This window comes from Bombina bombina, chromosome 5, assembly GCF_027579735.1.
Source record: "Bombina bombina isolate aBomBom1 chromosome 5, aBomBom1.pri, whole genome shotgun sequence".
In the NCBI taxonomy this organism is placed as follows: domain Eukaryota; kingdom Metazoa; phylum Chordata; class Amphibia; order Anura; family Bombinatoridae; genus Bombina; species Bombina bombina.
In genome coordinates, this window is record NC_069503.1 from 542,999,407 (window position 1) to 543,012,886 (window position 13,480).

General features: G+C 39.3%; 1 protein-coding gene across 6 annotated transcripts in view; it reads right to left on the reverse strand.

The window, feature by feature from the left end:
- Positions 1 to 13,480, reverse strand: part of LOC128660571 (triple functional domain protein) — a 763,036-nt gene that overhangs the window by 254,104 nt on the left and 495,452 nt on the right. For all 6 annotated transcript variants that reach the window (XM_053714497.1, XM_053714496.1, XM_053714493.1 and 3 more), the window contains exon 21: positions 10,761 to 10,883. In XM_053714497.1, coding sequence (XP_053570472.1) covers positions 10,761 to 10,883 — 123 coding nt within the window. The remainder of the gene's footprint in view (positions 1 to 10,760; positions 10,884 to 13,480) is intronic.

The window sequence follows — 13,480 nt, forward strand, 5'->3', positions numbered from 1 at the left end:
AAAATATAGCTCACTATTTAAGATAAGGAACTGGAATTTCCTCATATTTAAAGGAATATGAAACCCACATTTCTTTCTTTCTTGATACAGATAGAGAAAGCAATTTTAAGCAACTTTCTAACTTACAAATATTATCAACTTGTCTTCATTCTCTTGATATCTTTATTTGAAAAAGCAGGAATGTAAAACTTAGGAGTTGGTCTTTTTTTTTTTTTTTTTTAATTCAGCACCCTGCGTAGCGCTTGCTGATTGGTGGGCCAGCTCTTAAGCATACATTCCTGATTTTCAAATAAAGATAGCAAGAGAATGAAGACAAATTGATAATAGGAGTACATTAGAAAGTTTCTTAAAATTGCATGCTCTATCTGAATCATGAAAGAAAAATTTTGGGTTTAATATCCCTTCAAGTAAACTATAACTAAAGCTACTATTTAAAAACTATACAAATGTTTTACTTCAATAAGATTAAGACTTGTCACATCCATTTATCAGTATCCGCAACTGGTGATAGGCCGTGAAGCCTATGCATTATTTTTGTTTGGCTTACGTTCCACAAAGCCATCTACATTCACACTCAAACCATCTAGCACCAAAACCTTCTAGGAAGCGACACTTCTATATTCCTAACAGACACCACACTGAGCGCCGGAGTCTGGGAAGAGGGGACAGCAAGCTGAGATATGTTGTACTACGGAAACTTTATAGCAATGCAGAGAAAATGTGCTGACATCTATCACAATATGTGTTAACGGGACAGAAAATGTGTTTATGCTCCAAACGGTTTTCCTCATAAAGTGAAATGAAATCATAGCACCGTCCTATACCCCGGCCAACTTTTACACTTCTCAGTTTTAGCAAAACAAACAAGAAAAACAAGGTCGGACAGAATTCTCTGGACTGATCATTGTTGGCAGGGCGGCTTTGTTCTAAGAGCTTTAGCTCTCGCTGAAAAACAGGGCACTGGTTGGCATGATCGCAAACCTCTGTATTCACTTGTATACTGACTGTTAATCAAATAATTCAAACGTTAAAGGGACATAAACCCTGAATTATTTTTCTTTCATGATTCAGATAGAACATACAATTTTACACAACTTTCCATTTTAATTCTATTATCGCATTTTCTTTGTTTTCATGTTATCCTTTGTAGAAAAGCAGGAAGGTAAGCTCAGGAGTGTGCTCGTGTCTGCAGCACTATAAGGCAGCAGTTTTGCAACAATGTTATACATTAGTAAGAGCACAATATGGCAGAACTATTTCCTATCATGTAGTGCTCCAGACCATTGTTTCTCAACTGCGGTCCTCAACTACCCCCAACAGGCCAGGGTTTCATTAAAGCTGAACCAGTGCACAGGTGAAATAATCAGCCTATGGATGAGGCTCAAGCAGGTTAGTAACTATGGTGTTACTAATCAGCTAATTACTTCACCTGTGCACTGGTTCAGCTATAATGAAAACCCGGCGTGTTGGGGGTACTTGAGAAACGCGGTTGAGAAACACTGCTCCAGGCGTGCACTCTATCTATCTAGATATCTCTTCAACAACGAATAACAAGAGAAATTTGATAACTGAAGTAAATTCAAAACTTTTTTTTTTAATTGTATTCTCTATCTGAATCATGAAAGAAGACATTTGGGTTCCAAGTCCCTTTAATGATTATTAAGAATCTGTTTATAACCAGCACAAAGCACACAGGAAAGAAACGGTTTGATTTTTCCAAATCAATTTTTTCATTGAAATAGAAGAGTTGAATAATAATGAATATGTTTTCCACAAAATAAAAATGGCTATGAAAATGATATGCACTTCATAGGAGATTTAAAATTCTCTTTGTGGTTCGCTTGAAAATCTTTCTTTTTTATGTTAGTCCGTCTTTTGAACAAGATGATTTTAAGGAGAAGATGAAGCCACTGCTTTAGGCAAAGGATGCTGTGTGATGCTGCTGAATGTTTGAAGGTGAAAAACAATTTGCAAACTTCATCTCACCTTGAGAACAGCTTTCTTAAAGGACCAGTCAACACAGTAGATTTGCATAATCAACAAATGCAAGATAACAAGACAATGAAATAGCACTTAGTCTGAAGTGAACTTCAAATGAGTAATACATTTTTTTTCTGACAATTTTAAAAGTTATGTCTATTTCCACTCCCCCTGTACCATGTGACAGCAATCAGCCAATCACAAATGCATACACATACCATGTGACAGCCATCAGCCAATCACAAATGCATACACGCTTATTCTGTGAATTCTTGCACATGCTCAGTAGGAGCTGGTGACTCAAAAAGTTTAAAAAGATTGGAAAGTTGTTCAAAATTGCATGCTCTGTCTGAATAATGAAAGTTTAATTTTGACTTGAGTGTCCCTTTAATATATGTTCACTGCATGGAAAAATATATCTTAGCTGGCAAATAATATTATAACCCGATATAAATGATGCACACTAGGTTAACCCTTTGTTTAAATTCATGCTTCATTAGAGCTAAATAAAGTTTTTTTTAATACATTTTTTACATTTTTTTTTTGCTGTATCTCATCTTAAAGGGACATGGAATACAAAATAAACGGGCAGGATTCAGATAGAGCAGTGTTTTTCAACTGTGGTCTTCAAGCACCCCCAAAAGGCCAGGTTTTCATTAAAGCTGAACCAGTGCACAGGTGAAATAATCAGCTTATGGGTGAGCGCAGGTTTGTAACCATGCTGTTATTGATCAGCTGATTCATTCACCTGTGCACTGGTTCAGCTATAATGAAAACCTGGCCTGTTGGGGGTACTTGAGGACCGTGGTTGAGAAGCACTGAGATAGAGCATACAACTTTTGTGGAAAAAAGTCCAATTTACTTCTATTATAAACGTTACCAATTTTCTTGGTATCTTATGTTGAATTTATTGAATTTCCATTAAAGCATACTGAAGTAGGCTTCTGAGTGTGCACATATCTTGAGCACTATTATTTTTGTTGCTGCCATATAGTGCTCAGGACACGTGCACTCTCCTGAGATTACCTAGGAATGGTCTCTCAATTAAAGTTTTAACAAAAGATACCATGAGAACAAGTGTATTTTTTTTTTTTAAATCACTTCCATGTCCCATTAAAGGAAAACTCACAACACACTTTCAAATAATTGAGTGCCAACACACAGAGCTCAGGGATAGTGTGTAAACCTACACAAAACAGCTAAAATCAATATTGGGGTTCTTTATGTCTTGTTATTTTACTAAACAAAGCATTAGCTATAGCAGCACATTCTGTACCTGCTCTGTGACCACAGTTAAGCTCCTGGCAGCTTTTCCCTAAAACAGATTTTATATCAATAAATCTCTCCAGGGACTTCTAGGAATTGGGCTTAAGACTTTTTACTTGAAAACACAAACAAATCTGCTCTATGATAGCCTCTGGGATATATTAAACATACAAAGCAAATGGCTAGTTTGGTGGCTAGTGTGACTATAAATCTAGCAAGTAGCTGCTTAGTTTACAAGGTTTTTATTTTGTGGAACACAAGTTGCTGTGTTTTTCTATTTATTTTTAGTGCGTTGTCATTCTATAAACTAAAATAACGTGGTAATAAAGCTGGAAAAGAAAAAAGCCAAATCAAGCTTGTAAACAAAGCTTTTTAAGAAAACATAATTGGGTATAAATCTACACGGTCATTTATGTATTACTAGAAAAGAAAAAACACTTTATTGGTTATGATTACTAACATGTTTGCAACTCAGTAAAAAATTATAACTGGTGCAGAAAGGTATTGGAGCTCTGTATGTTTATATTTGTAAACACTCCTCTACCATTCCCCCTTGTATTACCCCGGCCTCTCGCTCTCTCTCTCTCTACTTGCATGGACTCTGCCTCATTTATACTAGTCTCTAAATCTTCCATGTCTCATTTCACATCCAAATTTCTGTCTGTCAATTATGACATTATGTCCATAAAATACTGTGACACTTCAATATATTAAATAACATAATTTATGCTTACCTGATAAATTTATTTCTCTTGTAGTGTAGTCAGTCCACGGGTCATCCATTACTTATGGGATTATATCTCTTCCCCAACAGGAAGTTGCAAGAGGATCACCCAAGCAGAGCTGCTATATAGCTCCTCCCCTCACATGTCATATCCAGTCATTCGACCGAAACAAGACGAGAAAGGAGAAACCATAGGGTGCAGTGGTGACTGGAGTTTAATTAAAATTTAGATCTGCCTTAAAAGACAGGGCGGGCCGTGGACTGACTACACTACAAGAGAAATAAATTTATCAGGTAAGCATAAATTATGTTTTCTCTTGTTAAGTGTAGTCAGTCCACGGGTCATCCATTACTTATGGGATACTAATACCAAAGCTAAAGTACACGGATGAAGGGAGGGACAAGGCAGGAACCACTGCCTGAAGCACCTTTCTCCCAAAAATAGCCTCCGAAGAAGCAAAAGTGTCAAATTTGTAAAATTTTGAAAAAGTGTGAAGTGAAGACCAAGTTGCAGCCTTGCAAATCTGTTCAACAGAGGCCTCATTTTTAAAGGCCCAGGTGGAAGCCACAGCTCTAGTAGAATGAGCTGTAATTCTTTCAGGAGGCTGCTGTCCAGCAGTCTCATAGGCTAAACGTATTATGCTACGAAGCCAAAAATAGAGAGAGGTAGCCGAAGCCTTTTGACCTCTCCTCTGTCCAGAGTAAACGACAAACAGGGAAGAAGTTTGACGACAATCTTTAGTTGCCTGCAAATAGAACTTCAGGGCACGGAATACGTCCAGATTATGCAAAAGTCGTTCCTTCTTTGAAGAAGGGTTAGGACACAATGATGGAACAACAATCTCTTGATTGATATTCCTGTTAGAAAGTACCTTAGGTAAGAACCCAGGTTTAGTACGCAGAACTACCTTGTCTGAATGAAAAATCAGATAAGGAGAATCACAATGTAAGGCAGATAACTCAGAGACTCTTCGAGCCGAGGAAATAGCCATCAAAAACAGAACTTTCCAAGATAACAGCTTGATATCAATGGAATGAAGGGGTTCAAATGGAACGCCTTGCAGAACGTTAAGAACTAAGTTTAAGCTCCACGGCGGAGCAACAGTCTTAAACACAGGCTTAATCCTAGCCAAAGCCTGACAAAAAGCCTGAACGTCCGGAACTTCTGCCAGACGTTTGTGTAGAAGAATAGACAGAGCAGAAATCTGTCCCTTTAACGAACTAGCAGATAAGCCCTTTTCTAAACCCTCTTGTAGAAAAGACAATATCCTAGGAATCCTAACCTTACTCCATGAGTAACTCTTGGATTCGCACCAATATAAATATTTACGCCATATCTTATGGTAAATTCTTCTGGTAACAGGTTTCCTAGCCTGTATTAAGGTATCAATAACCGACTCCGAGAAGCCACGCTTTGATAGAATCAAGCGTTCAATCTCCATGCAGTCAGCCTCAGAGAAATTAGATTTGGATGGTTGAAAGGACCCTGAATCAGAAGGTCCTGCCTCAGAGGCAGAGACCATGGTGGTCAGGACGACATGTTCACTAGGTCTGCATACCAGGTCCTGCGTGGCCACGCAGGCGCTATCAGAATCACTGATGCTCTCTCCTGTTTGATCCTGGCAATCAGTCGAGGAAGCATCGGAAATGGTGGAAACACATAAGCCATGTTGAAGACCCAAGGTGCTGTCAGAGCATCTATCAGCACCGCTCCCGGGTCCCTGGACCTGGATCCGTAACAAGGAAGCTTGGCGTTCTGGCGAGACGCCATGAGATCCAGATCTGGTTTGCCCCAACGATGAATCAGTTGAGCGAAGACCTCTGGATGAAGTTCCCACTCCCCTGGATGAAAAGTCTGGCGACTTAGAAAATCCGCCTCCCAGTTCTCCACGCCTGGGATGTAGATCGCTGACAGGTGGCAAGAGTGAGACTCTGCCCAGCAAATTATCTTTGAGACTTCCAACATCGCTAGGGAACTTCTGGTTCCCCCTTGATGGTTGATGTAAGCCACAGTCTTGATGTTGTCCGACTGAAATCTGATGAACCTCAGAGTTGCTAACTGAGGCCAAGCTAGAAGAGCATTGAATATTGCTCTTAACTCCAGAATATTTATTGGGAGGAGTTTCTCCTCCTGAGTCCATGATCCCTGAGCCTTCAGGGAATTCCAGACTGCGCCCCAACCTAGAAGGCTGGCGTCTGTTGTTACAATCGTCCAATCTGGCCTGCGAAAGGTCATCCCCTTGGACAGATGGGACCGAGAAAGCCACCATAGAAGAGATTCTCTGGTCTCTTGATCCAGATTTAGCCGAGGGGACAAATCTGAGTAATCCCCATTCCACTGACTTAGCATGCACAATTGCAGCGGTCTGAGATGCAGGCGCGCAAATGGTACTATGTCCATTGCCGCTACCATTAAGCCGATTACTTCCATGCACTGAGCTACTGACGGGTGTGGAATGGAATGAAGGGCACGGCAAGCATTTAGAAGTTTTGATAACCTGGCCTCCGTCAGGTAAATTCTTATCTCTACAGAATCTATAAGAGTCCCTAGGAAGGGAACCCTTGTACGTGGTAATAGAGAACTCTTTTCCACGTTCACCTTCCACCCATGCGACCTCAGAAATGCCAGAACTATCTCTGTATGAGACTTGGCAGTTTGAAAACTTGACGCTTGTATCAGAATGTCGTCTAGATACGGAGCCACCGCTATGCCTCGCGGTCTTAGTACCGCCAGAAGTGAGCCCAGAACCTTTGTAAAGATTCTTGGAGCCGTAGCTAACCCGAAGGGAAGAGCTACAAACTGGTAATGCCTGTCTAGGAAGGCAAATCTTAGGTACCGATAATGATCCTTGTGAATCGGTATGTGAAGGTAGGCATCCTTTAAGTCCACTGTGGTCATGTACTGACCCTCTTGGATCATGGGTAGGATGGTTCGAATAGTTTCCATTTTGAATGATGGAACACTTAGGAATTTGTTTAGGATTTTTAAGTCCAAGATTGGTCTGAAGGTTCCCTCTTTCTTGGGAACCACAAATAGATTTGAATAGAATCCTTGCCCGTGTTCCGTCCGCGGAACTGGGTGGATCACCCCCATTAGTAAGAGGTCTTGTACACAGCGTAGAAACGCCTCTTTCTTTATTTGGTTTGAAGAACCTTGAAAGATGAAATCTCCCTTGTGGAGGAGAAGCTTTGAAGTCCAGAAGATATCCCTGAGATATGATCTCCAACGCCCAGGGATCCTGGACATCTCTTTCCCAAGCCTGGGCAAAGAGAGAAAGTCTGCCCCCCACTAGATCCGTTTCCGGATAGGGGGCCCTCTCTTCATGCTGTCTTAGGGGCAGCAGCAGGTTTTCTGGCCTGCTTGCCCTTGTTCCAGGACTGGTTAGTTTTCCAGCCCTGTCTGTAACGAGAAACAGCTCCTTCCTGTTTTGGAGCGGAGGAAGTTGATGCTGCTCCTGCCTTGAGGTTACGAAAGGCACGAAAATTAGACTGTTTGGCCTTTGATTTGGCCCTGTCCTAAGGCAGAGCATGGCCCTTACCTCCCGTAATGTCAGCGATAATTTCTTTCAAGCCGGGCCCGAATAAGGTCTGCCCTTTGAAAGGAATATTAAGCAATTTAGATTTAGAAGTCACGTCAGCTGACCAGGATTTAAGCCATAGCGCTCTGCGCGCTTGGATGGCGAATCCGGAGTTCTTAGCCGTAAGTTTGGTTAAATGTACGACGGCATCAGAAACAAATGCGTTAGCTAGCTTAAGTGCTTTAAGCTTGTTCATAATTTCATCCAATGGAGCTGTGCGAATGGCCTCTTCCAGAGACTCAAACCAGAATGCCGCCGCAGCAGTGACAGGCGCAATGCATGCAAGGGGCTGTAAGATAAAACCTTGTTGAACAAACATTTTCTTAAGGTAACCTTCTAATTTTTTATCTATTGGATCTGAAAAGGCACAACTATCCTCCACCGGGATAGTGGTACGCTTAGCCAAAGTAGAAACTGCTCCCTCCACCTTAGGGACCGTCTGCCATAAGTCCCATGTGGTGGCGTCTATTGGAAACATTTTCCTAAATATAGGAGGGGGGGAAAAGGGCACACCGGGTCTATCCCACTCCTTGCTAATAATTTCTGTAAGTCTCTTAGGTATAGGAAAAACGTCAGTACACACCGGTACCGCATAGTATCTATCCAGCCTACATAATTTCTCTGGAATTGCAACCGTGTTACAATCATTCAGAGCCGCTAATACCTCCCCTAGCAATACGCGGAGGTTCTCAAGCTTAAATTTAAAATTAGAAATCTCTGAATCCAGTCTCCCTGGATCAGATCCGTCACCCACAGAATGAAGCTCTCCGTCCTCATGTTCTGCAAATTGTGACGCAGTATCGGACATGGCTCTCCCATCATCAGCGCAGTCTGTCCTTAACCCAGAGCAATCGCGCTTGCCTCTTAATTCTGGCAATTTAGATAATACTTCTGTCATAACAGTAGCCATGTCTTGCAAAGTGATTTGTATGGGCCTCTCTGATGTACTTGGCGCCACAATATCACGCACCTCCTGAGCGGGAGGCGAAGGTACTGACACGTGAGGAGAGTTAGTCGGCATAACTTCCCCCTCGTTGTCTGGTGATAATTTCTTTACATGTAAAGATTGACTTTTATTTAAAGTGACATCAATGCATTTAGTACACAAATTTCTATGGGGCTCCACATTGGCCTTCAAACATAGTGAACAAAGAGATTCATCTGTGTCAGACATGTTTAAACAGACTAGCAATGAGACTAGCAAGCTTGGAAAATACTTTCAAATAAATTTACAAGCAATATAAAAAACGCTACTGCGCCTTTAAGAAGCACAAAAAGCTGTCACAGTTGAAATAACAATGAACCAAATTAGTTATAGCAACCAAATTTTCACAGTAAATGTATTAAGTTAGCAAAGGATTGCACCCACCAGCAACAGGATGATTAACCCCTTAATACCCAAAAACGGATAACAATTTAATAATTAACGTTTTTATCACAGTCAAACACACTGTCACAGGTCTGCTGTGACTGATTACCTCCCTCAAAATGAATTTTGAAGACCCCTGAGCTCTCTAGAGACGTCCTGGATCATGGAGGATGAAGTAGGAAGATTGTGACTGAATTTTTACTGCGCAAAAAAGCGCTAAAATAGGCCCCTCCCACTCATATTACAACAGTGGGGAAGCTCAGTTAACTGTTTCTATGCAGAAAACAAAGATAGCCATGTGGTAAAAATCATGCCCCAATAAGTTTTATCACCAAGTACCTCACAAAAAACGATTAACATGCTAGTAAACGTTTTGAACATACATTTTAAAAGCTATGAAGTGTTATTAATAAGCCTGCTACCAGTCACTTTTACTGCAGTTAAGGCTCATACATTACTTCAGTATTAACAGTATTTTCTGAGTCAAATTCCATTCCCTAGAAAAATACTTCAGTGTACACACACTCATCAGCCTAATACCAGTCGCTACCACTGCATTTAAGGCTGAACTTACATTACATTGGTATTAGCAGTATTTTCTCAGTCAATTCCATTCCTTAGAAAAATAATTTACTGTACATACCTCGTTTGCAGGGGGGCCCTGCATGCTATTCCTCTTTTCTGAAGTTACCTCACTCCTCAGAATGTGTGAGAACAGCCAGTGGATCTTAGTTACGTCTGCTAAGATCATAGAAAACGCAGGCAGATTCTTCTTCTAATGCTGCCTGAGAACAAACAGCACACTCCGGTGCCATTTAAAATAACAAACTTTTGATTGAAGAAATAAACTAAGTTTAAAAACACCACAGACCTCTCACAACGACCTATCTTTAGTTAGGTTGCAAGAGAATGACTGGATATGACATGTGAGGGGAGGAGCTATATAGCAGCTCTGCTTGGGTGATCCTCTTGCAACTTCCTGTTGGGGAAGAGATATGATCCCATAAGTAATGGATGACCCGTGGACTGACTACACTTAACAAGAGAAATATATATTCATTGATAGCTTTCTACTAAATTATAGGGAAAAACACCAGCCTACTTTTCGTCTCAAAATCCAATTATTTTTTTGGTTTACATAGTTTGATGTCACTTTAAATGGATATTAAAAAACAGTGCTCCATTGGTAAAAACAAATATGTTAAATCAAAGTAAACATAAAAAACAGATTGTGTAAAAAAAACAGGGAACAACCTACTTACTCAGTGTAGCCCCTGCCCTTAGTGTGATAAGGGAGCGGACATCTTTGAAATGTAGGTTACATACTGACTAATCTGAGCGTGAGTAATTCTGACCCCGTTATGTAGTCTATTTCAATTAAAAGTTAGCCAGCTCATGGTTCTCTAGAAGTTTTATGTCATACAGTTAGATTAACCTTCCTGCAGAAGCCACAGCCTCCTTGCAGGGATGTGAAACAAATGCAGTATAAAAGGTCAAATCTATTTAAAAGGATGAATAATACATATTGCAATACATTCTATTAATTATAAGTCACTGATTAGTGCTGTTCATTACAACAATGAAACAGACTGTTATACATATTAACAGTTACTTAAAGGGATGATAGACTACAGTTATACATTAACACTCAGTTTTAGCCTATAATGAAGTGTAAATATAGAGCAACATTTTTTCTAAAAGTCTTGTGTTGACAATACCAACATGATTAACTATGCAATGTATAAATGTAAAATGTATTTGAAAACGTTTAATATAACTGTTTATGTCTTGTCATTGCAATGTCTTACTACTAACAACGAGTTACTAGGGAACGTCACTTTACCTTTGCTGTTATCTGAAATTCTTCATGTTCTTTTAACAGCTCTTGAGTGTGTTGGATAGAGGAGCCAGTGGAGGTATGTGTGGACAGGTAAAACTCTCCATTGTCATGGATCCACTCCAGGGCCTAAACACATCAAGAAAGCAAATAAACCACTATACAATATTTAATCAAAATTAATAAGTCAAGAAATTTTACCTGAGGTGTAATGATATACATTAGTAAAAACATACATTAAAGGGACAGGAAACTCAAAAATGTTCTTTCATGATTTGGATAGAATATACAATTACAAACAACTTTTCAATTTACTTCTATAATCAAATTTGTTTCATTCTCTTGTTATCCTTTGCTGAACGAACAGCATTACACTACAGGCAGTTAGCTGGACACATCTAGTTAGTCAATCAATCACAAGAGACAAATATGTGCAGCACCAATAAGCTGCCAGCTCCCACTAGTGTGAGATATGTGCATATTCTTTTTCAACAAGGGATACCAAGAGAATGAAGAACATTTGAAAATAGAAATGAATTTAAAAGTGGCTTAAAATTCCATGCTCTATCTGAATCATGCAAGTTCAATTTTGACTTTTCTATCCCTTTAAGCAAAGTGTTCCCTTTAAGATAGCATATTATAAAATGAAACCTCCCAACGTGTCCTGGAAACTGCAGGACTGTCCCAATGCAAGACTAGAACCCTGAAATCCAGATGCATGAATTTGCTGACTTGACATAAGCTTGTTATGTACATTTTTGGGGGTACATTATTATTTGACAGGAACTGTCTAAAGGCAGGATGGCATTTTTTACATTTCATAAATTAATGACTTTGGGAATATTAAGCCAACCCGCTCCACATATTTAAGAAGCAGAAACTGCTTTTTTCCTCTCTGCCACCTCAAAAGTGTCAAGATCAATCACTCAGGCACTCACTCGTTCAGGGCGATTAACATGCCCTGCTCTAGTGCGTTTGGTTGCATGGGAGAAGGGGGTGGCATTGCACAAGAAACTTATTGAATATGTATTAAACCCCTATGTAGACCACATGATAATAAAAATAAAAAGGAATTTGTTTGAAGGGACATAAAGCATAAATGCATTAAAGGGATAGTCTACTTGAAAATGTGTATTGTTTAAAAAGAAAGATAATCCCTTTATTACCCACTGTAATTACCTTATATCAAATACTCTGCATACTGCCCCTTATCTCAGTTCTTTTGACAGACTTGCATTTTAGCCAATCAGTGCTGATTCATAAATAACACCACAGGAGTGAGCATAATATCTATATGGCAATGAGCTACCGCTGTCTGGCTGTTGTGCAAGTTTTAAAAAGATAATGAAAAGCACATAGATATGGGGGCAGCCTGCAGGGTCTCAGAAACAGGCAAACTTAAAAGGTTATAAAATATATTAAGATGATAATGTTGGTTATGCAAAGCTGGGGAATGGGTAGTAAAGGTGTTATCTATCGTTTTAATCAATAACAAAATCAAGTAGACAGTCCCTTTAAGAGAATGTTTGTATTGCTTACCAAAAACCTTTTTGCAGGGGTTAAAGTCAGATACAGCAAAGTTGTACCCTAATGATCCAGGGCTAACAATAGCTATGGTATATGTATATAGCCACCAACATCAGCCATGTTTGTCTTAGAATTGGCAGTGCGTTGCTACTCTGGAACAGACTTTAAAGTAACATTCTGGTCAAAATTTAAATGCACATAGATGAATTACATATTTGAATAGAAACACATTTGCAATATACATGTATTGGCTAAAATGCTTCTAGTAAAAGGTATCACTGTTTTAGTGTTAAGATTTCTCTCTTCATGAGCACATGAACCATATCTAGCTATTCTTAGTGCACCAGCATTTTAATGGGACACTGAACCCAATTTTTTCCTTTCGTGATTCAGATAGAGCATGCAATTTTAAGCAACTTTTTAATTTACTCCTATTATCAAATTTTCTTCATTCTCTTGGTATCTTTATTTGAAAAACATAATTTATGTAAGAACTTACCTGATAAATTCATTTCTTTCATATTAGCAAGAGTCCATGAGCTAGTGACGTATGGGATATACATTCCTACCAGGAGGGGCAAAGTTTCCCAAACCTCAAAATGCCTATAAATACACCCCTCACCACACCCACAAATCAGTTTAACGAATAGCCAAGAAGTGGGGTGATAAGAAAAAAGTGCGAAAGCATAAAAAATAAGGAATTGGAATAATTGTGCTTTATACAAAAAAATCATAACCACCACAAAAAAAGGGTGGGCCTCATGGACTCTTGCTAATATGAAAGAAATGCATTTATCAGGTAAGTTCTTACATAAATTATGTTTTCTTTCATGTAATTAGCAAGAGTCCATGAGCTAGTGACGTATGGGATAATGACTACCCAAGATGTGGATCTTTCCACGCAAGTGTCACTAGAGAGGGAGGGATAAAATAAAGACAGCCAATTCCTGCTGAAAATAATCCACACCCAAAATAAAGTTTAAATGAAAACATAAGCAGAAGATTCAAACTGAAACAGCTGCCTGAAGTACTTTTCTACCAAAAACTGCTTCAGAAGAAGAAAACACATCAAAATGGTAGAATTTAGTAAAAGTATGCAAAGAAGACCAAGTTGCTGCTTTGCAAATCTGATCAACCGAAGCTTCATTCTTAAACGCCCAGGAAGTAGAAACTGACCTAGTCGAATGAGCTGTAATCCT